Source organism: Scyliorhinus canicula, chromosome 12 (genome assembly GCF_902713615.1).
Source record: "Scyliorhinus canicula chromosome 12, sScyCan1.1, whole genome shotgun sequence".
NCBI lineage: Eukaryota > Metazoa > Chordata > Chondrichthyes > Carcharhiniformes > Scyliorhinidae > Scyliorhinus > Scyliorhinus canicula.
Window position 1 is genome coordinate 71,728,330 of NC_052157.1, and position 26,730 is coordinate 71,755,059.

The 26,730-nt window shown below is 50.0% G+C and overlaps 1 protein-coding gene across 1 annotated transcript in view; it reads left to right on the forward strand.

Annotated features, from left to right (window-relative positions):
- Positions 1-267: 267 nt before the first annotated feature.
- The window catches only part of LOC119974279 (basic proline-rich protein-like), a gene marked incomplete at its 5' end in the record, with an annotated part of 49,851 nt that continues 23,388 nt past the window's right edge, over positions 268-26,730 (forward strand). The window contains 5 exon segments of the mRNA XM_038813051.1: positions 268-284; positions 508-612; positions 1,425-1,743; positions 1,746-1,889; positions 2,113-2,584. Coding sequence (XP_038668979.1) covers positions 268-284; positions 508-612; positions 1,425-1,743; positions 1,746-1,889; positions 2,113-2,584 — 1,057 coding nt within the window.

Genomic DNA, 26,730 nt, shown 5'->3' on the forward strand with positions numbered 1-26,730 from the left:
CCCCCGCCTCGGGCCCCTCCCGCCTCGGGCCCCCCGCCTTGGGCACCCCCGCCTCGGGCCCCCCCCGCCTTGGGCCCCCCCCCGCCTTGGGCCCCCCCGCCTCGGGCCCCCCCGCCTCGGGCCCCCCCCCCGCCTCGGGCCCCGCCTCCGGCCCCACCGCCTCGGGCCCTCCTCCGCCCCCCCCCCCCCGCCTCGCCCCCCCCCCCGCCTCGGCCCCCCACCCCGCCCCCCCCCCGCCTCGGCCCCACCCCCGCCTCGGCCCCTCCCCCGCCTCGGCCCCCCCCCGCCTCGGCACCCCCCCCACGCCTCGGCCCCCCCCCACGCCTCGGGCCCCCCCCGCCTCGGGCCCGCCTCCGGCCCCCCCCGCCTCGGGCCCCTCCCGCCTCGGCCCCCCCCCGCCTCGGGCCCCCCCCGCCTCGGGGCCCCCCCGCCTCGGGCCCCCCCCGCCTCGGGCCCGCCTCGGCCCCCCCCGCCTCGGGCCCGCCTCCGGCCCCCCCCCGCCTCGGGCCCGCCTCCGGCCCCCCCCCCGCCTCGCCCCCCCGCCTCGGCCCCCCTCCCGCCTTGGCCCCCCCCCTGCCTCGCCCCCCCCCCGCCTCGGCCCCCCCCCCCGCCTCGGACCCCCACCCGCCCCCCCCGCCTCGGCCCCACCCCCGCCTCGGCCCCCCCCCGCCTCGGCCCCCCCCCGCCTCGGCACCCCCCCCCACGCCTCGGCCCCCCCCACGCCTCGGCCCCCCCCCACGCCTCGGACCCACCCCGCCTCGGGCCCGCCTCCGGCCCCCCCCGCCTCGGGCCCCTCCCGCCTCGGGCCCCCCCCGCCTCGGGCCCCCCCCCGCCTCGGGGTCCCCCCGCCTCGGGCCCCCCCCGCCTCGGGCCCGCCTCCGGCCCCCGCCGCCTCGGGCCCGCCTCCGGCCCCCCCCGCCTCGCCCCCCCCACCCCCCCCGCCTCGGCCCCCCTCCCGCCTCGCCCCACCCCGCCTCGCCCCCCCGCCTCGGCCCCCCCCACGCCTCGGCCCCCCCCACGCCTCGGCCCCCCCCCGCCTTGGCCCCCCCATCGGCCCCGCCCCCCTCGCCTCGGACCGCCCACCCCCGCCTCAGGCCCGCCCACCCCGCCTCGGGCCCCCCCACTCGGCCTCGGGCCCCCCCCGCCTCGGGCCCGCCCGCCTCGGGCCCGCCTCGGGCCCCCCCTCCTCGGGCCCCCCCCGCCTCGGGCCCCCCCGCCTCGGGCCCCCCCCCGCCTCGTGCCCCCCCCACCTCGGCCCCCCCGCCTCGGGCCCCCCCCGCCTCGGGGCCCCCCCGCCTCGTGCCCCCCCCCGCCTCGCCCGCCTCCGGCCCCCCCCGCCTCCGGCCCTCCCGCCTCGGCCCCCCCGCCTCGGCACCCCCCCGCCTCGGGCCCCCCCCCGCCTCGGGGCCCCCCCCCGCCTCGGGCCCCCCGCCCCCCCCCCCCCCCCCCCCCCCCCGGCCCCCCCCTCCCCCCCCCCCCCCCCCCCCCCCCCGCCCCCCCCCCCCTCCCCCCCCCCCCCTCCCCTCCCCCCCGCCTCGGCCCCCCCTCGCCCGCCTCGGCCCCCCCCCCCCCCCGCCTCGGCCCCCCCCCGCCTCGCCCCCCCCCCCCCCCCCCCCCCCCCCGCCTCGGCCCCCCCCCCGCCTCGGCCCCCCCTCGCCCCCCCCCGCCTCGCCCCCCCCCCCCTCGCCCCCCCCCCCCCCCCTCCCCCCCCCCCCCTCGGCCCCACCCCCGCCCCCCGCCCCCACCCCCCCCCCCCCCCCCCCCCTCGGCCCCCCCTCCCCCCCCCGCCCCCCCCCTCCCCCCCCCCACTATGCCCCCCGCCCCCCCCTACTCCCCCCCCCCCCCCCCCCCCTCGCCGCCCCCGGCCACCGCCCCCCGCCCGCCCCCCGGCCCGGCATCGCCCGCCCGCCCCCCCCCCGGCCCCGCCCGCCACGCCCGCCCCCCCGGCCCCGCCAGCCCCCCCGGCCCCGCGCGCCCACCCCCGGCCCCGTCCCGCCCGCCCGCCCCCGGCCCCCGCCCCCGCCCGCCCGCCCCCCCGTCCCCCCCCCCGCCCCCCCCCCGCCCGGCCCCGCCCGCCCCCAGCCCCACCCCGCCCCCCCCACGGCCCCGCCCGCCCCCCGCCCCGCCCCCCCTCGCCCCCCGCCCCCCCCCCTCGCCCCGCCCGCCCCCCCCCCGCCCTGCCCCCCCCTCGGCCCCGCCCCCCCTCCCTCAACCCCGCACCCCCCTCCCTCGCCCCCCCCGGCCCCGCCTCCCCCCCGGCCCCGCCCCCCCCGCCCCGCGCCCCCCGGCCCCGCGCGCCCCCCCCCTCGGCCCCCCGCCCCCCCCCCCCCCGCCCCCCCTCGGCGCCACCCCCGCCCTCGCCCCCCCCCGCCCTCGCCCCCCCCCTCGCCCCCCCCTCGGCCCCCCGCCCCCCCCCCTCGGCCCCCCGCCCCCCCCCTCGGCCCCCCGCCCCCCCCCCTCGGCCCCCCCCCTCGGCCCCCCGCCCCCCCCTTGGCCCCCCCCACGCCCCCCCCGTGCCCCCCCCGCGCCCCCCCCGCCCCCCCCCCCCCTCCGCGCCCCCCCCCCCCGCGCCCCCCCCCCCTCGGCCCCCCCCCTCGGCCCCCCGGGCCTGGTGAATGCTGGACTTTGAGTAAATTTAAGGAGAAGACAGACAGATCATTATTTAGTAATGGGTTGAAGGGTTATGGAGAACGGGCAGGAAAGTGGAGTTGAAGCTGAGGGAAGGTTAATCATGATCGTACTGAACGGCAAAATGTGCTCGAGGATGAATTGCCCACTCCTGCTCTTAGATCTTAAGATTTTAAAAGGGCACACTTGCGATAGAAAAGCTTGAGGCCCTGAGACCGACTGTGGAAATTGCTTGTGCATGTAAAAACACAGAATTGTAATTTCTCGGGCTCTTCTAGGAGATCTGTCTTTGGAGCTTGTCGATAAGGGACACCACTGGATATGAGAAACAAGTGGTGTGATGCTCAACTGAAGAATACCTGGGCAGTCAAGAAAATTCTGCTCACAGGGGACGGACGATGAATAGGTGATGGACAGGGTTCCTTAGAAAAGAAAGGATAAAATAGTTCCTGACGTTGCATGTGCGCGATGCTGAAGCCCAGAAAATGAGAAAGAGTAAGCAGGTCAGGAGGAAGGGAGCGGATGAGAAGCTAAAGAAAATCAGAAGACAATTAGTTAACAGAGGAGAAACTATTGAGCACTCCTCGTGCAGTCATATTACAGGAAGTATGTAGCCTGCGTTAGACTGTAAATCACTGCCTGATCCTCTTGTTATAGTTCATATGGAAACATCACTCAACTGTCTTGTCTTTATTTCATTAAGGAAATCTCAGGATTGAGCTTTTGACAGCCCTCTCCCAGACATTTGAAGGGTTCCACCTGGACTTCGGGAGTTGAAGGCATTGCCGCCGATGGTGAAGCAACAAAAAGCCAAAATGCACATCTGGTCCATCTAGTTAGACAATAGCAATGGTATTAATGAATATAAATAAATTGCAGGTAAGTAGAAATCTACAAGAAAGACAAATGGGTGGAAATTCATCCTGGGCAATATTGCAAACCTTCTGATAATACATCAGCCCCTTGATTTACACTGAGGCATATTGAATTATACAACTGGACAGTTTCCATGACTGTTTCATGATGTTGGCGAGTAGTTTAAGGGTGGCCCCTGTAGCCACCGAAGTTGGCCATTCCCTAAATACAAAATGGAGGAACGCAAAGCATACAGGTTAAAATGGACAATGTTTGCAGCACCAGCAGCTGCACCAAGCAAATGTGGATTCTGTCTGCTAAGAGAGCAGACAGCACCGAAACGAACATTCCGCATACTAATGAGGCAATCTCCGGGATAGTTAACATAGTAATGGAACGATCCCAGAGACAATGGATACAAATGGGGAAGTAACTGCAACATTGTATAGGATACCAGACACCCCGGCACCAGCGGGGTCTGAAAACAAAGCACCTGAAAGGCCCGCCCAGTAGCCAAGGAACAGCCTCAGTATTGGGGGGATTCAAACATATCGATTGGGAAGAGACCCAATCGATTCCGAGCAGGTAAAGGGGTCCGCCCAAAGGGGCGCAGATCCCTGGGACCTATAAAAGACAGGTCCCACACTTAGTTCGTTCTTCTTGTCCAGCCCTCCTCTACTTCTGACCAGCCCTCCTCTCTGGACCAGCATTTCGACCAACTTTGCCAAAAAGATCTTGAACGAGAGAGAGGAGAGGTTTGGGGACGGCAGCCGGCAGTAAGTAAGTCTCACAACGATCGCTACTAGAGATAGACACTCCTGACCCCTTTTTAACCCGTACCAACCTGAAGTCTGCAGACCAGAGCAGAGCAAGAGGCCTTGCCCCCCTGATCCGGCAGTTCCTTCGAGATAAGTATTTGTTTATTTAGTGATAGGAATAGTTTAATCCTCTTAGCATGTGCATGGGTAGTTATTATAATTGTATTATAATGAACTCAATTGTTTGAACTTACTAATTGGTGTATGGTTTTATTGCTTTGAACTTCACCTTGAAACTTGTGGCGGTATCTTAACGATACCTGGCGACTCCAGAGCTAAGTAACGAAACAGAGCCAAATTGAGTGTTAAGCACACTCACCCAGAACGAGCAACACCCCTTCTACTTAAATTGGCTTTAACTTAACTGAAGTTCTGGAGGAGCCCATGAGATTTTCTCCTCACGGTACAGTCTAATGTAGTTGATGCTGGAGATCTAAGAGAGCTATTCAAACGTATTATTATTTTGAAATCTTTGACTTTATCGTAAACCCATTTTTTCCCTTGGTTTGTTTTGCGTTCAATACATGACTTTAAAATAAGGAAGTGGGGTGGGGCGTTGTGGATGATCGTTTAAGGTAACAAAGTGAGTGGCAATGCATCGGTGTAGGGCCTGGTCAACATTATAGTCTATTGAATATACAATAACTGAATATCCACAGGGCACTTAACTGGCGAGAGTTGGGACCGTGCCAAGGACATTTTTTAATCTATTGTGCCCCTCTGTGAGGATTCCTCAATCTGTTTACTTCAAGCATCTTGTTGCTTGTCCTGCCCACTCACAGCATAGATCCTGTGCAGTATGTGTTGCAGTGTAAATGATCTCTAATGTCTTCACGTTGCAAGGCAAGAACTCCCAAAATGTCTGTGGGCAGCTTTCATTGTGAAGGAGAGGGCTCCTCTTTTTTTTTACAATTTACCACAAAATTGCTGCCAATAACTTTTGCCCTTCCAATTTTCCAATAAAAATGATTAGCTAAAACAGATCATGCAGCTTCTCAAGTCGGTGAATTATATCTTTCGTCGAGTTTCTGATCCCATTCTGCGGTTTCGCCGATCTATATTAACCTTTTATTCGAATTTACTTACAGTAAATGTGTAATTTCACTGGTGTACTATGTTCACTGCTCACAGCATTAGTTGCTTTACAGATGAAGCTGTTACTGTCGCTTCTTTTCACGGGTTTGATCACCAAACTGCTGTTATCTGTAGAAAGTATAAATCGCGGGTTTTCTGCGAGTGGTTTTCCAGTGTGGCTCCAGGAGAAGATTGGAGAGGTTCCCTGTGCTTCACACTTTAGAGTCACATTATCTTCATCCTCCACCAATCCATCTGACACAGGACTGATAACGACAGTTACATTGGACATCCGGGCTGGAAAATAATTAACAAAGGGAAATGTTATGGGATGCATTGATAAGTATTTTAAGGCTAATTTAAAGAGATTCTTGTTTGACGACTGTTGACCAGGGAGCCCATGGTTATTGTAAGTTGGAAGGAATGTAGGACAGTTCCTTATCGTCTTATGGAGCTGCAGTTACCATTAGATCACCATGATTTTCTTGACTGATGCAGAAGGCTCGAGGGGACGAATGGTCGGCACCTGCTCCGAATTGGGATGTTTGTGAAATGCATCTAAGACAGGTAGGAAAGAAAAAGGAGGGACGTTAATATTTCTGACCAAATATACTTGTGGGTCGGGAAAGCGGTGACGTGCTTGCTTGTTTCGAGGCCAGAATACGTTTGAGTATAACTTAGATAATCATAATCTTTATTGTCACAAGTAGGCTTACATTAACAATGCAATGAAGTTACTGCGAAAATCCCCTAGTCGCCACACTCCGGCGCCTGCTCGGGTACACTGAGGGAGAATTCAGAATGTCCAATTGGCCGTACTTTAAATGGTCATAAGTGGCAAAGTGGTGGAAGAAGTGAAAAATATTTTATCATGCGATGATCGAGGTTATTGCACCAAGTGCACCAAGATGAAGCAAGTGTACTCATCAATGACCTTGAACGAACTGCCCGCAATGATTTAACGCCCTCGCTGGTGGAGATTTTCATTTTTCCCAAAGCAATTGAAATCCGGAACATGATAAGGATTGGCTTTGCCATGCCACTACAATGATGTTGGCATGGGTTGAGGGGTAACCAATGTTATGGGTCTGGAACAGAACCTAACTCTTTACTTTGAACAATTGTGAGGATATGTTGCTGTACCACATGAGTGATAACACTGACCAGCAGCCAGTGTTTATGGTGAAACAAAGTTCAATTTAAACACATAATTAAACACAATAGCAACAAGTAATACCTTACATTTAACAATTAAAACATTTTACTTGTTTTATAACCATGTTTGCCTCCATATCTATGTTCCAATTATGCACACCCATATATATTAAAGTAGCAGTCGTGAACAATAGAATCCATATAATCCCTACAATGCAGGAGGAAGCCATTTGGCCTACGGAGTCTGCACTGACCCTGCGAAAGAGCACCCTGTCTCATCCCACTCCCCGGCCCTATCTTCGTAACTCCACAGAACTTTCGGACACACTAAGGGGCAATTTAGCATGTCCAATCCACCTAACTTGAACATCTTTGGACTGTGGGAGGAAACTGGAGCATCCAAAGGAAACCCACGCAGAAATGGGGAGATCGTGCAGACTCCGCACAGACAGTCACCCAAGGACAGAATGGAACCCAAATCCCTGGCATTGTGAGGCAGCAGCGCTGCCCATATAAAATGTTAACAATCAGGTATTACTTACTTATCTTGAGACAGTCATTTGGGAGAGAGATATTTCATAGTAATCAAATGGAACCCTGTCCAGCTTGGTGTTCCAGAAGCAACCTGGCCCCTCCCATTATCTATACTACCGATAATCAAAAAGCACACCATATTATTGCCTGTTACAAAAGGTTACATTGCCCCTGCAAAAAACAATAATTCTCTCTTTTTGAATCACAGCAAAAATGCAAAATACAAACTTTAAATTATGAAAACGTATTGTATTCATCACATCAATCACAGTTGTAAAGGGAATTGGTAAGGCCACAACTGGAATATTGTATACAATCCTGGCTGCTTTATTTAAGGAAGGGTGCATTGTAAGTTGTTCAGAGAAGGTTTATGTGACTAACAGTGGAATGGGTAGGATGCTTAAGAGGAAAGGTTTTTATCCACAGGAATTTAGCAGAGTAAGAGGCAATTTGCTTGAAACATACAAGGTTATGATGGGTCTTCATAGGGTGGATGTCGGAGTGGCACAGTGGTTAGCACTGCTGCCTCACAGCTCCAGGGACCCAGGTTCAACTCCAGCCTCGGGTGACTGTCTGTGTGGAGTCTGCACGTTCTCCCTGTGCCTGCGAGGGTTTCCTCCAGGTGCTCCAGTTTCGTCCCACAGTCCAAATATGTGCAGGTAGGTGGATTGGCTATGCTAAAATTGCCCCTTAGTGTCCAAAAGTTTCGGTGGGGTTACTGAGTTACGGGGATAGGGTGGAGCCATGGGCTTAAGTAGGGTCCTCTTTCCAAGAGCTGGTGCAGTCCTGATGGGCTAAATGGTTTCCTTTTGCACTGTAAATTCTATGCCTGTTTCCTCGTGTGGGAAAATCTATAACTAGGGATAAATATTTTTTAAAAGGTGCTGTCAATCTTTAGAGCTTTAAACCTCAAACGGTGATGGGAGTAATGTCTTTGAATATTTTATGCAGAAGTAAATGCATTCTTACTAAGCTAGGGGTGATAGGTTATTGGGGGTAGGTGGGAACGTGATGTTGAGGTTACAGCAGATCCGCCTTGATACTATTGAATATCCTTTCCTTGAATTGCCATCTTGCAGTGGTGGAAAGGTTTGAGTGTTCCATTCATCCAGAGCACAATGCCATTGGGAGATTTAAGCTTCTGGCAGGGTCAGCCACAATGCAAAGGTTGGAAGGGAGGAACTAAGCAAAGCACAATCCAAAACAAGTCATGAATGGTGGATCAGGCAGAAGATACTTGTATGCTATCAATGGCTGTGATGGCAGATGAAGGCTGCAGAAGGAGGGAGATCTCCAGTCAATGAGGTTCCCTTGAAATGAAATGAAAATCGCTTATTGTCACGAGTAGGCTTCAATGAAGTTACTGTGAAAAGGCCCTAGTCGCCATATTCCGGCGCCTGTCCAGGGAGGCTGGTACGGGAATCAAACCGTGCTGCTGGCCTGCTTGGTCTGCTTTAAAAGCCAGCGATTTAGCCTGGTGAGCTAAACTGCCACTGTAACTGGACCTACCCTCTGTTAAGAACTGGGTGTCTGTTGATGTGCAACGGCACCCACATGTTGAAAGAAGTCCCGCGCCAGGGCCTACCTAGATGAAACCAGCACACCCCTACACAGAGAAGAACCCTGCAGTGATCAATGAGAGGTGACGGGGACAGTAAGATATGGAACTCCCTAGATTCAGATGGGCAAGTACGTCGTGTAGTTTGATTCGGTCGTCTTGCTCTTGGAATAGGAACAGGAGAGCGTTTTGGTAACTTTCTTCATGGCTACGCAGCCCTCTTTGGGTTAAACTCTGCTCACCCTGCATGGGGAAAGGGCTAAAAAAGAAGCCCAAAAAATAGTCTGTTACGTCACTAAGCTGGCTGGAAATCACATCGAGCCAGTTCATCTACTTGCCATCAGAAGATCAAAGTTGAACTGAATTTTGGAATCTGGAACGTACGAACCCTCATGGATATTGACCAAAAACAATCACCTGTGACAGAACTTCCCTTGCTGCCCATGAACTCAGGCACTTCAATGGTGACATGGCTGCCATGCAAGAGACCTGAAGAGCTGGCATAGGGCCGCTAAAAGAAAATGGTGGGGATGGGCAGCACGGTGGCCTAGTGGTTAGCACAACCGCCTCACGGCGCTGAGGTCCCAGGTTCGATCCCGGCTCTGGGTCACTGTCTGTGTGGAGTTTGCACATTCTCCCCGTGTCTGTGTGGGTTTCGCCCCCACAGCCCAAAAATGCGCCGAGTAGGTGGATTGGTCACGCTAAATTGCCCCTTAATTGGAAAAAATAATTGGGTAATCGGTCCACGGATGTGCGGGTTGGGTGGATTGGCCATGATGGATTGCCCTTGGTGTCCGGGGTTGCCCTTCGTGTTGGGTGGGGTTACTGGCTTATGGGGATGGGGTGGAGGTGTTGACCTTGGGTAGTGTTGGTCGTTCTGGGTGAGTGTGCTTAACACTCAATTTGGCTCTGTTTCTTTACTTAGCTCTGGAGTCGCCAGGTATCGTTAAGATACCGCCACAAGTTCAAGGTGAAGTTCAAAGCAATAAAACCATACACCAATTAGTAAGTTCAAACAACTGAGTTTATTATAATACAATTATAATAACTACCCATGCACACGCTAAAAGGATTAAGCTATTCCTACCGCTAAATAAACTAATACTTATCTCGAAGGAACTGCCGGGTCAGGGAACAAGGCCTCTTGCTCTGCTCTGGTCTGCAGACTTCAGGTTGGTATAAGTTAAAAAGGGGTCAGGAGTGTCTCTCTCTGGTAGCGATCGTTGTGAGACACTTACTTGCTGGCGGCTGCTGTCCGAACCCCTCTCTCTCCTTCAGGGTCTTGGCAAAAGCTGGTCGAGGTGCTGGTCCACGGAGGAGTGCTGGTCAAAGAGAGAGGAGGGCTGGACGAGAAGACTGAACCATGTGTGGGACCTGTCTTTTATAGGTCCCAGGGATCCGCGCCCCTTTGGGCGGACTCCCTTACCTGCTTGGAATGGATTGGGTCTCTTCCCAATCGATATGTTTGAATCCCCCCCAATACTGAGGCTGTTCCTTAGCTACTGAGCGGGCTCTCAGGCTCTTTGTTTTTGAACCCTGTTGGTGCCCGAGTGTCTGGTATCCTTTACAATGTTGCAGTTGCTTCCCCATTTGTGTCCATTGTATCTGGAATCGTTTCATTAACATGCTAATTATCCCGGTGATTGCCTCATTAGTATGCGGAATGTTCGTTTCGGTGCTGTCTGCTTTCTTAGCAGACAGAATCCACACCTGCTAGGTGCAGCCTGCTGGGGCTGCAAACATTGTCCATTTTATCCTATATGCTTTGCGTTCCTCCATTTTGTATTCAGGGAAATGGCCAACTTCGGTGACTACAGTCGGGTGCTCGTTCCAAGAGCCGGTGCAGACTCGATGGGCTGAATGGCCTCCTTCTGCACTGTAAATTCTATGATAAATCTAAATTTATTAAAAAAAAGAAAATGGTGGGGTTACACCTTCCTGAGAGGATACCCAAAGATCAACCCAGGCCGAATGGAATTGGTTTCACTATCACAAACAACTTGTGGAACTCCCTATCAGGCTCAACGAGCATCTCATGACCCTCCGTCTGTTATTTTCCAAGAAACAGCAATCAATGTTCGTTAGTGCCTATGCTCATACGCTAGATGCCAATGATAAGTCCAAAGAACGCTCAACTCCAACCTCGACACACTAATTCTCAACATTCTCAAAGGAAGTTAAAATCCTCATCCTTTGGGACATCTAGGCCAGAATTGGAAAGGACTCCCAAATCTTGAAAGGAACCATTGGAAAGGAAAGAGTTGGGAATTGGTATTCCAACAGGATTCTCTTGCTTACCAAATGCACGGAACACCAGCTTGCTGACACTAATACCACATTCCATCAAAAACGCAGGTTCAAGACTTCCTGGAGATATCCACGTCAAAAAAAATCATCTGATCAACTTCATCATCGTACGATCCTGAGGCCAAAGCAATGACCAGTGCAGAAGACTATTGGACAGATCACCAGCTCATTCGCTCATCTATAGCCATTTGATTCTGCTGGAAGCACTACAAGATGAAGAAACAGCCCCGAAAGATTATAGCCGTTGAGCTGCTTCGAGACCAATACATAATAATAATCTTTATTAGCATCAATGCTTCACAGCTCCAGGGTCCCAGGTTCGATTCCCGGCTGGGTCACTGTCTGTGTGGAGTCTGCGCGTCCTCCCTGTGTGTGCGTGGGTTTCCTCCGGGTGCTCCGGTTTCCTCCCACAGTCCAAAGATGTGCGGGTTAGGTGGATTGGCAATTGCTAAATTGCCCGTAGTGTAAGGTTAATGGGGGGGGGATTGTTGGGTTACGGGTATACGGGTTACGTGGGTTTAAGTAGGGTGATCATTGCTCGGCACAACATCGAGGGCCGAAGGGCCTGTTCTGTGCTGTACTGTTCTAAGTCTAGTGTCGCAAGTAAGCTTACATTAACACTGCAACGAAGTTACTGTGAAAATCCCCTAGTCACCACACTAAGGACAGTCGCACAGTAATTAGCACTGTTGCTTCACAGCGGCAGGATCCCAGGTTTGATTCCCGGCTTGGATCGCTGTCTGTGGGGAGTCTGCACGTTCTCCCCGTGTCTGCGTGGGTTTGCTCCGGGTGCTCCGGCTTCCTCCCACAAGATCCGAAAGACGTGCTGTTAGATAATTCGGACATTCTGAATTCTCCCACCGTGTACCCGAACAGGTGCCAGAATGTGACGACTAGGTGCTTTTCACAGTAACTTCATTGCAGTGTTAATGTAAGCCTGCTTGTGACAATAAAGATTATTATTATGAAGCGCCTGTTCAGGTACACTGAGTGAGAATTCAGAATGTCCAATTCATCGAACAAACAGGTCTTTCGGGACTTGTGGGAGGAAACTGGAGCACCCGGAGGAAACCCAATCAGACACGGGGAGATCTATGGACTCTGCACAGACAGTGACCCAAGCTAGGAATCGAACCGGGGTCCCTGGCACTGTGAAGCAACATTGCTACTGTGCCGCCCCATGCTAGTGAACATCCAACAATCTCTTCTCCAAAATCTCCACAAGTTTCTGTTCCGATAGAGTTGAGGGAAACTGAGAAGAGCTGAAGACAGGCATCATATAAAGTTGTGAAAAGCCATCAGCTACAAGATCAGGGAACACCAAGAGACTGGTTTGATGAGAATGATCACAGCTTCAAAGACCTCATTGAGGAAAAGAGGAAAGCTCTCTACGCTGAGCAAAACGAGTCATGTGAAGAGAGTGCTCATCAATTAGCCACGGTGGAGGTACAAAGAAGAATTGGAGAAATTAAGATCCAATGGTAGATTGAGAAAGCTAAGGAGCTGTAACTCCACGCTGAGAATCATTACACCCCAGGCTTCTTCAGTTCGACCAAGGCAATATATGAATCCAATACCCTTGGCCTCAAACTGATGCGGAGTAAGGACAGAACCCTCGGAAGGAACAGAGAAAACATCAGCTTTCAATGGAGAGAATACTTAAAATAACTCCTAAACTGTTATAGAGCCATAGATGAGGATTTGATTAAGGTAACCCACAACTCTCCATCAAAAATAGGACAACTTTAACTCACTCCCAGTGAGTTCTCCCAGTGAGCCAGGGAAGACACAGCCAGAGTGAGACACAGCAAAGAGTGAGTTTGGTAATTTGAAGCTAGGTGGGAATTCAAAATTGGGTTGGGAAGAGGTACTTTTTATCCTTGGCAAGTGACTGTTAAGTAGTTTGTCTTTTCATTTGTATATTTTTTTTTCTTTCGTTTTTTAAAATTGTAGTTTTATAAGTTAATCTAAGGTTTAAGACATGGCAGGAGATCCCAGACCCGTGTCATGCTCCTCGTGTGCGATGTGGAAGCTCAGGGACACGTCCGATGTCCCTGGCTCCTTCACGTGCAAGAAGTGTGTTCAGTTGCAGCTCCTGTTAGACCGCTTGACGGCTCTGGAGCTGTGGATGGACTCACTTTGGAGCATCCGCGATGCTGAGGACGTCGTGGATAGCACGTTTAGCGAGTTGGTCACACCGCAGCTGAAAGTTAATGAGGGAGATAGAAAATGGGTGACCAAAAGACAGAGCAAGAGTAGGAAGACAGTGCAGGTGTCCCCTGCAGTCATCTCCCTGTAAAACAGATATACCGATTTGGATACTGGTGAGGGAGTTGGCTCACCAGGGGAAGGCAGCAGCAGCCAGGTTCATGGCACCGTGGCTGGCTCTGTTGCGCAGCAGGGCAGGAAGAAGAATGGCAGGGTATAATGATAGGGGACTCAATCCAAAGCGGAATAGACAGGCAGTTCTGCGGATGCAATTGAGACTCCAGGATGGTATGTTGCCTCCCTGGTGCAAGGGTCATGGATGTCTCGGAGCGGCTGCAGGACATTCTGCGGGGAGGGGGGGAGGTGGGGTGAACAGCCAGCTGTTGTGGTACACATGGGAACCAATGATATAGGGAGAAAACAGGACGAGGTCCTACAGCAATTCAGGGTGTTAGTTGTGAAACTAAAAAGTAGGACCTCAAAGGTAGTAATCTCAGGATTGCTACCAGTGCCATGAGCTAGTCAGAGTAGGAATGTCAGGATAGATAGGATGAATGCGTGGCTCGAGACATGGTGCAAGAGGGAGGGATTCAAATTCTTGGAGCATTGGAACCGGTTCTGGGAGAGGTGGGAGAGTACAAACCGGACGGTCTTCACCAGGGCAGGACTGGAACCGATGTCCAAGGGGGGGGGGGGGGGTTGCTAGAGCTGTTGGGGAGTGTTTAAACTAACGTAGCAGGGGAATGGGATCAAATGTAGGAAGTCGGAGGGAAGTAAAATGGGGCCAGAAACAAAAAGCAGTAAGGGGAAAAGTGTAAGGCAGAGAAGCCATAGTCAAAAATCAAAAAGGGCCACAGTACAGTTACTGAGGAGAGTGTGAAAAGGGAGGTGGCCAATGCAGGATTGAGGGTGTTGCACCTAAATGCGCGCAGTATGGGAACAAGGTAAATGAACTTGTTACGCACATTGAAATTGGCCGGTACGATGTTGTGGGCATCACAGAGACGTTGGTGCAAGGGGATCAGGGCTGGGATCTAAATATCCAAGGATATATGTCATATCGAAAGGACAGGCAGATGGGCAAAGGGGGCGGGGTTGCATTGTTAGTAAGGAATGAAGTTAAATTGATAGTAAGGAGCGATATATGATCAGAAGGCATAGAAACTCTCTGGGTAGAGTTGAGGAATCGCAATGGTAAAAAGACCATGATGGGAGTTATGTACAGGCCCCTAGCAGTAGTCAGGATGTGGGGCAGAAAATAAAGCAGGAAATAGAAAAGACATGCAAAAAAGGCTATATTACAATAATCATGGGTGACATCAATATGCAGGTGGACTGGGAAAATCAGGTTGGTAGTGGATCCCAAGAAATTAAATTTGTGGAATGTCTAAGAGGTGGGAGCAGCTTGTGACAGAGCCAACTCGGGAACAGGCAATTCTGGATTTGGTGATGTGTAATGAGGCAGACTTGATTAGGGAACTTAAGGTGAAGGAACCCTTCGGTGGCAGTGCCCACAATATGATAGAATTTACCCTGAAGTTTGAGAGGGAGAAGCTGCAATCAGATGTAAACACTGTTGCAATTAAATAAAGGCATCTACAAAGATGAGGGAGGAGCTGGCCAGAGTTGATTGGAAAAGGAGTCGAGTAGGGAAGACAGTGGAACAGCAATGGCAGTAGTTTTGGGAGTTATTAGTGAGGCACAACAGAAATTCATCCCAAGGAGGAAGAAACATGCTAAGGGGAGGACAAGGCATCCATGGCTGATGAGAGATGTCAAGGACATCATAAAGGCTAAGGAAAAAGCATACAAAATGGCGAGGATTAGTGGGAAACCAGAGGATTGGGAATCCTTTAAAAGCGAACAGAGGACAACTAAAGAAACAATAGGGGGGGGGGGGGGGGGGGGAGATGAAGTACGAGTGCAAGCTAGCTAGTAATATAAAGGAAGATAGGAAGTGATTTTTTTTCAACATATGAAAGGTAAGAGAGAGGCAAAAATAGACATTGGACCACTAGAAAATGTGGCAGGAGAAGAAATAATAGGAAACAAAGAAATAGCAGGTGAACTGAACAGTTACTTTGCATCAGTCTTCACGGTGGAAGACACCAGTGGGATGCCAGAGCTCCATGAGAACCAGGGGGCAGAGGTGAGTGCAGTGACCATTACTAAGGAGAAGGTTCTGGGGAAACTGAAAGGTCTGAAGGTGGATAAGTCACCTGGACTGGATGGACTACACCCCAGAGTCCTAAAAGAGATAGCTGGGGAAATTATGGAGGCATTAGTGATGATCTTTTAGGAATCACTGGAGGCAGGAAGGGTCCTAGAGGACTGTAAGGTGGCTAATGTAACACCACTGTTTAAGAAGGGAGGGAGGTAGAAGATGGGAAATTATAGGTCGGTTAGCCTGACTTCGGACATTGGTAAGATTTTAGAGTCTGTTATTAAAGATGAGATCGCGAAGCACTTGGGAAGTACATGGTAAAATAGGACTGAGTCAGCACAGCTTTGTCAAAGGGAGGTTGTGTCTGACAAATCTGTTAGAGTTCTTTGAGGAGGTAACAAGCAAGTTAGTCAAAGGAGAATCAGTGGACGTGATTTAGTTAGATTTCCTGAAGCCTTTGACAAGGTGCCGCATAGGAGACTGTTAAGTAAGTTAAAAGCCCATGGTGTTAAGGGTAAGATCCTGGCATGGATAGAGGATTGGCTGACTGGCAGAAGGCAAAGAGTGGGGATAAAGGGGTCTTTTTCAGGATGGCAGCCGGTGACTAGGTGTGCCTCAGGGGTCTGTGCTGGGACCACGATTTTTTACAATATACATTAATGATCTGGAAGAAGGTACTGAAAGCACTGTTGCTAAGTTTTCAAATGATAGAAAGGTCTGTAGAGGGACAGGCAATACTGAGGAAGCAAGGGGGCTGAAGAAGGACTTGGACAAGCTAGGAGAGTGGGCAATGAAGTGACAAATGAAATACAATGTGGAAAAGTGTGAGGATATGCACTTTGGAAGGAGCAATCTAGGCATAGACTATTTTCTAAATGGGGAAATGCTTCGGAAAGCAGAAGCACAAAGGGAGTCCTTGTTCACATTTCTCTTAGGGTTAATGTGCAGGTTCAGTCGGCAGTTAAGAAGGAAAATGCAATGTCAGCATTCATGTCAAGGGGGCTGGAATACAAGACCAGGGATGTACTTCTGAGGCTGTATAAGTCTCTGGTCAGACCCCATTTGGAGTATTGTGAGCAATTCTGGGCCCCATACCTAAGGAAGGATGTGCTGGCCTTGGAAAGGGTCCAGCGAAGGTTCACAAGATCCCTGGAATGAAGAACTTGTCGTATGAGGAACATTTGAGGACTCTGGGTCTGTACTCGTTGGAGTTTAGAAGGATAAGAGGGGATCTTATTGAAAAGTACAAGATACTGCGAGACCTGGATAGAGTGGATGTGGAGAGGATGTTTCCACTTGTAGGAAAAACTAGAACCAGAGGACGCAATCTCAGACTAAAGGGACGATGAGGAGGAATTGTTTCAGCCAGAGGGTGGTGAATCTGTGGAACTCTTTCCCGCAGAAGGCTGTGGAGGCCAATTCACTGAGTGTATTTAAGACATAAATAGATAGGTTCTTGATTAATAAGGGGATCAGGGGTTACGGGAAGAAGGCAGGAGAATGGGGATGAGAAAATATCAGCCATAATCGAATGGCGGAGCAGACTCAATGAGCCAAATGGCCTAATTCTGCTCCTATGTCTATGGTCTTATGGTCTAAAGATGATCTTGGACTCCCACGAAGCATGGATGAAGTTGAAGCTGCCACTAAACACATGAAGAATGGAAAGCCACAGGACTGGATGGGATTCCAATGGAAATTTTAAAACTTGGAGGAGAGAAGGTCATCTGTCATCTCCATCAGCTGTTACTGAAAATTTGGTATAGAGAAGAAATTCCTGCCTTCCTCAATAATGCCATAACCACCACCATCTTCAAGAAAGAAGACAAATGGACAGTTGGAACTACTGAAGAATCTCCATATTCCCCATTGTGAGGAAAATCATCGAACGAGTGGTCACTAGCTGCCTTTTTCAGTCTTCTGACCAAACCATGGAACTGCAGAAATAATTGTCACTGCTCACAACGTCAATAGAAATGCCAGAGTAACTCAACCATTCCATGGCCTTCGTCTATCTGACCAACACTTTCGACTAACTGAATCGGAATTTGGTATGGATCACCCTGTCAAAGGCCAACTGTCCGGAAAAATTCATCAACATACCCTGACTCCTCCCCAGCACGATTTTGGCAGCAGTCATTGCTGATGGAAATAAGACTGACATTTTCAAGGCAAAGACTGGAGTCAAGCAGCGATGTGTCATCACCCCCAAACCTTTCTCCATCTTCATAGCCATGATCTCCACATTATCAAGAGCAAGCTTCCCAGTGGTGTGCAGATAGTCTGCAGGATGGACAGAAAAGTTTTCAACCTCAACTGATGAAATCCAAGAAGAAAACTGACATTGCTCACAGAGTTTCAGTATGTAGATGATTTCACCATATGCTTGGCATCTTCGCAGAAGTATTCCCAAGAATCTGTCTCAGCCTCAACATCAGGAAGACCCAAATCCTTTATCAGTGCACCCCAGGGTAAGATCCGGTCCCTCCCTCCATCAAGATCAATGGAGAAACCTTCCCAAACATGGAACATTTCCCATATCTGGGTAGCAAACTCTCCTCTAAGGCTAACATCGAGGCGGAGATCCAACACCACCTCAAATCGGCTAGCACGTCCCTTGGAAGCCAAAGGATGAGAGTCTCTCACAACTAAAACATCTGTGCTGACACAAAGATCTGCCTGTACAAGGCACCTTTCCTCCAAACTCTTCTGTACAACTCAGAAACGTGGACGTCATACAGATGCTACCTGAAAGCTATCGAGAGGTACCATCAACACTGTCTGATGTGGATTCTCGGCATTAGCTGGGTGTACAGGCGTACTAACATCACTGTCATTGAAGAAGTCAAGAGCACCAGCATTGAGGCCATTATCATCCAAAATCAGCTCCGCTGGGCTGGACCTGTGCTTAGGATGTCGGAGCCCCATCTGACAAAGGAAATATTCTTTTTCTAGCTCATGGAAGGCTCTGAACAAAAGCAGAATAAATCAACGAACTTGAAAGCTATGTTGAAGGCTTACATCAAAAATACAACATCGACGTCAACTCCTGTAGGACCATTGTTCGGAAGAGACTTACTTGGAGGAACCGCTTGATTGAAGGGACACAATTCTTCGAGGTCAGCGGACAGCACGAGGAGGCCAGAAACGGAGCCTTAGAATGGAACACCAATGAACTAGAGCGCAAGGACCCATCTCACCTCCCAGAAACACCAGCCAATTGTGTGGCCGAGGATGAGACTCTAGGATTGGGCTCAACAGCCATGCAGCAACCCACAGAACCCATGACCAGTAACACAGAGTTTCTTAGGTGGATAATCGTGATGTTTTTTTATAAATTTTTTTTATTGAGTTTTCATATTTTATATATGACAAATTACAAGTTATTAGAAAGAGAGAAAAAAAAAAGGAAAACACAAAAATTTAACATGAATATTTACAGGTAAGCATCATCATAACAATAATTGTGGCCGCCCCCTTTAGCCAGCATACATATTTTACATTCCCCAATATGGCCGAGGCACATGTTTATAGGCATTTATTTATAGTTTGGTTTTGGGCCTTGGCTTGCCTTGCCCCAGACTTGTGGAGTACTGGACAGCCTTCTTCGAGGCTATGTCCAAAGTGGTGGGGGTGAGGGTGGAGCCATGCCCGATAGTGGCGGTCTTCGGGGTTTCAGACCAGCCAGATCTATTCCTGGGGAGGAGGGCGGACGCCCTTGCCTTTGCCTCCCTGATTGCCCGCCGTAGAATCCTGTTTGGCTGGCGGTCAGCAGCACCACCCAGAGCTGCAGACTGGCTGTCCGACCTCTCGGAATCTCTCCAAATGGAGATAATCGTGATGTTAGCGGGTGATCGGCGAAGAAAGATTGAATGGTGGGCCAGGCTCGAGAGGCCAAGTGGCCTATCTCTCCTCCTAAAAGTAGTGGGAGTTGCTGGCATGGCGAGCATTTGTTGCCCATCCATAATTGTCCCTGAGTGAGTGGGAACCACCTGTTGAACTGCATCAGTCTTGGTGACATCGAGCAGTTTGTTACAACTAAGTGACTTTCTGGGTCAGGGTTTTAAGGTTCAACAACATCTCGGCCTGGAGTCGCACATCAGTCAGGGCGGCAGATATCCATCTCTAAAGGGATTTTGGGCAATGAATGTTAATTTCACAGCCAACATTTGTGAACCTAGCCTTCAATTCCGGATTTAATAATACATTGGATTAAAAAGGCCACCAAAGTCTGTGATGGCATCATATCCCTGGGACAGGGCTGAGCGTCCAGAGTACTAATCCACGCTGTGTACTTGCTGAATGATTTCTGCACTTACTGTATATTCGGAGTGTAATTTTAGCTGATGATGCAGCCCCGTTGTCTTCGGTGACTTGTACATCATCAGCCCTGAGTCCTCATGTGTCACACGATCAAGCCGTAAAGTCGCATTGTTGGTGAAAAGTTTTGCTCTGCCTTTATATGCCCCGTAGTATACTGCCTGATCTCCCAGCGCTTGCACGATTGAAGTGCTGGTATTGACATGCCAAGAAATGGAAGAAATTCGTGAGCCCGTGTGATCCACCAGGAAATACACAGTGGTCCCGGGAGCGCTGTCAATTATATTTTCGAGCGCAGTAAGAGTTGAGGTCAGTTCTGTAAAGGAGTAAACAGAAGAGGATTATCAATTGCATCGTTTCCAAGTGTGGAATATTCAGATTTAAACTCAGAGTAAACAAGCCCAGAGTTGGGCGCCACGGTTGCCTCACAGTGTCAGGGACCCGAGCTCGATTCCAGCCTGTGTGCAGTTTGCACTTTCCCTTCTGCCCAGTCCTAAAATGGGCAGGTTAGAGGCGATTGCGGGGGAGTGGGTTTAGGCAGATTCGATGGGCCGAATGGCCTCCTTCGCACTACAGGGATTCGATGATAAGGCCTGAATCTCAACATTCGACAGTGTGACACTTCTCATTGCGATTGAAAACACACTCTTAGCCATAACTCACCCAGGCTGCCCAACAGGACTAACAGGGAAGCGAGAATGGCCATGACTGCTACAACCTCACAGCCAGAGAGCAGGAACAACGCAAATCTCTGACGTTCTGTATAGTCAGGGTCAAAGGTCCGAGTTATTGCGCTGAGGTTCTACTGGTGAGGAAATATTTTATTAACATGAGGCAATAAACTAGCTGTTTTTGATCCTTGCTTGCTGATGATGTTATTTATTTTCTTGTTCCGCAAGGTACTTCCAAACACGGAGGGGGTGGGAGGGAGAGATAGCTCTGGCCTCTTCACGCCTGGTGCCAGCCACTGTATCAGTCTGAAATGAAGATAGGCAAATCACAGATTGTTTCGGAGTCAACGCTGATTTCGCTTAAATACGGAACAGACAAAATGTATCGAGGTAGACTCCTGTGTCGCCCTCACTCCTCCGGACTACACTGCAGAGGAAACAGCTTGCATTTGTGTGGTGAATTATAAACACTAGTAATTCACCAGTATACTGTGTTGCATTATGCCATGCCATTAACCCTGTGGGCTCCACCTATGGGCCATTGTGTGGCTTCACCTACAGGGGGAGATGTGGAGCATCTACGGGTTCCACCCATGGCTCCACCCCTTACAGGAAGTATAAGAGCAGCTGACCTGCGGGACCGCCTTCAGTATTGTACCAGTCGCAGGCAGGCAAAGTTGTAAGCTGATTAAAACCACTGTTTACTTCGACTCGAGTCTCCGAGTGAATTGATGGTCGCATCAATTTGTATGGCGCCATTCATCATGTCAGCACGGCCCGAAGCCAAACTTTCTTTTTTAAGTTCCATAGTCATATAAGGTAAAAGAAACTGAGCTTAAAAAAAAAACTGATGCTGTGTTAGGGTTCACTTGAGCAATATGCATATTTTACATGCACGATTCAGTCTGGTCTATAGATGCAGCTCCATTTTTATTCCTGTAGGTGCCTGACCAGGAATCACTCTCAAGTTGGCCAAGTTTAGAAGGATCTGCAGCTTGATACTCAGCATGTTTGCAGGCTTGAACCCGGAGTTGGAAGCGCAACCTAAGACGCGACAATGCCAGCTGTGAGTCCACTCATCTTCCCCTCAAAGACCAGGGAGAGAGCATGGACCTGATAATCCACGCAGAGACGACCAGAGTCGGATAGCCACTCCGTTCCTTGCTACCCGCATCCCCTGCGTTACAGCAGTGGCTACACATCCAAAGTGCTTCATTTACGTAAAACTCTGTGGGGCACCAAGTCAGTCATGAGCAGCCTCTGCTTAAATGCCAGTCTTCTTTTGCGTCCACTTCTGTCCTTTATAATCTGGCGTCAAATCCTGTTCACACATCCCCCATCTGATGGTGAAATTACAATGGCTCCTGATTATGCAGCGCTGCCATTTTTAACATTTCCATCCGTATTTTAAGTCCCTCCATCTTCATATCACCGCGACCACCTCCAGCGGAACAACCCTCTGAGATATCTGCACTCATTTAATTCTAAATTCCTAAGCATTTTTGAGTGGTGGCAATGCCTTCGGCTGCCGTAGCCCTAAACTCTGGTATTCCCCCGCTAATGCACGGTAGCATTGTGGATAGCACAATCGCTTCATAGCTCCAGGGTCCCAGGTTCGATTCCGGCTTGGGTCACTGTCTGTGCGGAGTCTGCACATCCTCCCCGTGTGTGCGTGGGTTTCCTCCGGGTGCTCCGGTTTCCTCCCACATTCCAAAGATGTGCAGGTTAGGTGGATTGGCCATGATAAATTGCCCTTAGTGTCCAAAATTTCTCTTAGTGTTGGGTGGAGTTGCTGGGTTATGGGGATAGGGTGGAGGTGTTGACCTTGGGTAGGGTGCTCTTTCCAAGAGCCGGTGCAGAATTGATGGGCCGAATGGCCTCCTTCTGCACTGTAAATTCTATGAAAAAAAAAACCTCAGCACTTTCCTTCCTTCTTCTTCCGTTTCAGCTGAGCCTTAAAACTGACTTCTAGCAGCAAGCTTTGGAAAATTCGCTCAAATTGAATGTTTGAAGATTCTTAATCTGAACCAAAAGTTGTTTCAAAATTTTTACTGCTCAGGAAGAGAGTTTTTACAACTCATACATTGTTATTTTCCCCTTAAGTGATGAACTCAATACAAAAAACGGTGTTCCTTTTCAACAATACTCAATTTCTATACTGCCACATAGATGTTAGTTCTGCAGAGACCTGTGACTTTTCCATATGCCGCTCATTGTATCTTCAAACGCCGCTGACAGGGCTACCTACTGTAAGGAACCTCTTTTAAATCCTTGTTAGATCCTTGTGTCCCTTTTAATTACTGCCTTATTGGCTGCTGCAACATTGCAGATTTTGGTTTAAACTACAGACTTTTCAACCCCCAAGCTCCTCGATGAACTGGGCCAAAGGCCTAGGCCTCTATGCAGTGCTGTGTAGTGACCCATAATGTCATTTTGATGGAATTGACTAGCAGCCAATCAATTCTTCTGGAATTCTGGACATACTCTATTGTTGATTGCGATTAGTGGAGCACCACTGAGATTTCTGGAGAGAAGACGAGCCAGCTCCATTTTAATCCAGTACTGCATAAAGCTTACGAACATAGGAAATTGGAGACGTAGGCAGTTCAACTCTTCAAGCCGGCTCTGCCATTCAATCATATCATGGCTGATCTCTTCCTGGTCTCAAATTCACCTTTCTGCTTGTTCCCCATTTCCCTTAGAAAGATCAGGTACAGCTCAAACTGGCGTATTTTAAACACTCTCCAGCCAGGACTTTGAAGGATTAACTCCTAAGTTAAATGATGCAATCGTTCTTTCCAGCCAGGCATGCATAAGTTTGGTACTCTGTGAGAAAGGTTGGGGAAAGCCCTTGCTGATATCTTTCTCCTTAGAACCCAAAAAAGGTTTTGAAGACCAGGCCTGGTGGTGTCCATGTGGTGTTTGCACATTCTTCCCGTGTCTGTATGGGTCTTACCCCCAAAGCCCAAAGATGTACAGGGTAAGTGTCTAAACCGCAACTGGAAACCCTGCACAAAGGCCAGTCAAGCAGCTGAAAGCAGAGTGGAGAGTGAACTTGCTGCAAACTCTCAGATAGAGAATTCTAGTACTATTCCAGTGAGACTGACAGTCAATCTGGTGGAGGCAGTACACGTGAAGGTGACTCTCCAGAGGAATTTCTGCAGCCCGTGAGGTCTTGTTGGAGGTAGATTATATAATATCAAAGCAACTGATGATTTAAAGATTGCCCAGTACAAAGTCAACCATCTTCATCAAAGACCCATCTCATCCCTTTTATTCCTTGTTATTTCCGATCTTTTCTGACCCCCACCATGTGTCTTGCATGTGTCTGGGAGGAGGATGGTACAGGGTTATAGGAACAATTAGAATAGCAGATCATTGTTCTATTATTAACATTACGTTATGTTAATCTCTTCTCTGTTAGAAATAAACTGTTTTTTTAACATTTTATTTAGAAATCTGGTGCCTGTAAGTCATTGGAACAGACGAGCATCAAAGATCTCAGGAAAACATACAAATGTTATTTTTTTTATTGCTATTTATTTTAATTAGGGTGTAATTTAGCATGGCCAATCCACTTACCCTGTACATCTTTGGGCTTTGGGGGTAAGACCCATACAGACACGGGAAGAATGTGCAAACACCACATGGACAGTGACCTGGGGCCAGGATTGAACAGAGTACTTCAGCACCGGGAGGCAACAGTGCTCCCCACTGTGCCCAGAAAACATACAAAGTATTAGTTAATACACTTATGTTGGGACCCTGGGGCTGGAATTGACTGTGCAGTAGCCCGGGGTGTTCTGACATAAATTGGGGGCTCGTCCAGGATCTAGAGCATTTGACGATGTTAGCGTGTAAATTATAAAGAAACATTAGGTTTGTAATAATATAACAGGATGGATACGGAAGCTACTCAGCATTTCTCCAAGTGGAGATGTGACTCTGGTTTGCTTATTAGGGATACACAAAGCTAACTTGACGAGTTGGTAGGTGAATTACAAATGGTGGTACAAGCTCAAGCTGCAAATGTGGAGGCGATTGATGCAACGGAGTAAAGTATTTATTTCCCATCCTTAACTGCCCTTTGAAAAGGTGGTGGTGAGCTGCTTTCTTAAACCAGTGCAGTCGTTGAGGTCCAGGTACAAACACAATGCTGTTAGGGAGGGATTTTCACCAAAGCAGGGTAGTTAATGGCTTGCAGGGAAATCTTCAGATGGTGGGGCTCCCAGGCATCTGCTGCCCTTGTCCTTCTATGTGGTAATTGCCGTGGTTTGGAAGACGATGCCGAAAGATCATTCGTTGGTTCCTGCAGTGGACCTTGCAGATGGTGCGCAAGACTGTCACTGGTAGTCAGTGATGGAGGGAGGGAGTGTTTGTGGAAAATATAGCAATCAAGCTATATTGAAACTGAACAAACTAACTTCAAGTTCATACCAAGGGAAAATCTGACACATGTTTAAACATAAAATTTGCAGTTCTGGGTGGATGGTGAAATTTTAAAATTGGCCTTGATCCAGTGACTTGAGATATGATTAGTGGATTTAGAAGACAGCAATTCAAAAATTAAACCACAATGAGTATGAACAGGTGTGTCAAGTTTGCTTCTATGCAGTTAACTTAAAATCCATGCCTGAGCTGTGTAGTGAGATGTAAACACAGAGCAGGTTATTCTGCAATGCCGAAGAGCTGGATTTTCCAATGTAGCCACTTGTAAAAACATGCAGCCTGAGGGATTATTGTCAGGATATGTGTGAAAATGCTTCCGGGAGGCATCTACAGACACCTTCTTATGGCAAAGGAATTTTATTGTTGTTACAGCAATGGCGGGAAGTATGTCTTCATTTAAACTTCGGTGATCGAAATATTCCTTGGATGGGCGCACAAGGGCGGTTCGTTCAGTCAACTGTACATCCTACCAGGAAATCCATTGCATTGAAGTCAACATAGGTCCACAGATCACTGAAAGGGGCAACACGGGTGGAGAAGATAGTCAAGAAAACATGCGGCATGCTTGTCTTCATTGGCTGAGGCATTAAGTATAAGAATTGGCAAGTCATGTTGCAGCTGTATTGAACCTTAGTTAGGCTACACTTGGAGTATAGTGTTCAATTCTGGTCACCACACTTCCAGAAGATTGTGGAGGCTTTAGAGAGGATGCAGAAGAGATTTACCAAGATGTTGCCTGGTATGGAGGGCATTAGCTATGAGGAGAGGTTGAATAAACACGGTTTGTTCTCACTGGAACAACGGAGGTTGAGGGGCGACCTGATAGAGGTCTCCAAAATTATGAGGGGCATAGACAGAATGGATAGTCAGAGGCTTTTTCCCATGGTAGAGGGACGATAGTGACATTTAAGGGGCACCTTGACAAATACATGGATGGGTATAGAGGGATACGGACCCCATAAATGCAGAAAATGTTAGTTTAAACGGGCAGCATGGTCGGCACAGGCTTGGAGGGCCGAAGGGCCTGTTCCTGTGCTGTACTTTTCTTTGTTCTTTGTTCTTTGTTCAATGGAACCAATTTATTGTTTGAAGTTTAACAATCACCGCGCGATGCGCCCGCTTCCCTTCAATGACGAAGCAGCAGGTCTGTCATGGCAGCCCAGCCTCCCACTCGCTTTCCATTCATTGCCTGCAGTGCTGCACATTTCATGTTAGGCCGAAGGTCAAATGTAGTGATACCATTACAGCTGGCGTCAGAATATTGCCCTTTCGGGAGGCAAACCCTCTCAAGTCTTTGGGAGCAAATGTGGTGTGGAACGCGTCACCATTTTACCATGCTCAGTTGATATTTTCGATATTGGCATTTTGAGTTTCATATTTTTCACTGGTTGGTAACAGTTATTATTCCATTCTGGTTCTCAATCTGGATTGAGGGTAAGGGGAATACCTACTGTGTGCCCATTGGCTGAAGTGGAATCTGAAACAGCAGCCTTTTGAAGAGAAATCTTTGGGAAAGTTATACAAGGAACTCATTCACTGCCGATTATTAATGAGGTTGGGAGGACTAAATTCTTAAAGATTCATCTGAATCTAGCCGCGTAGATTGTATCCTGTGAGCATAGGGGCTGCTTTAGCACAGTGGGCTACATAGCTGGCTTGTAATGCCGAACAATGCCAGCAGCGCGTGTTCAATTCCTGTACCAGCCTCCCCGAACATGCGCCGGAATGTGGCGACTGGGGGCTTTTCCCAGCAACTTCATTGAAGCCTACTTGTGACAATAAGTGATTATTATTATTATTTCCACATCTTCTTCAACATGTTATGAAAGAAGAGCAAAGTCACCTTCGCTGCCACACTCTCTATTTGAGTAGAACAGGTGGTCTGTCGAGCTCGTTTCGCAATTCAAACAGGGTATGGTGGATCACTAACCAATAACGTTATTATTCCCATTATCTCCTCGGTCCCTCGATGCATTGGTATCCAGAAAT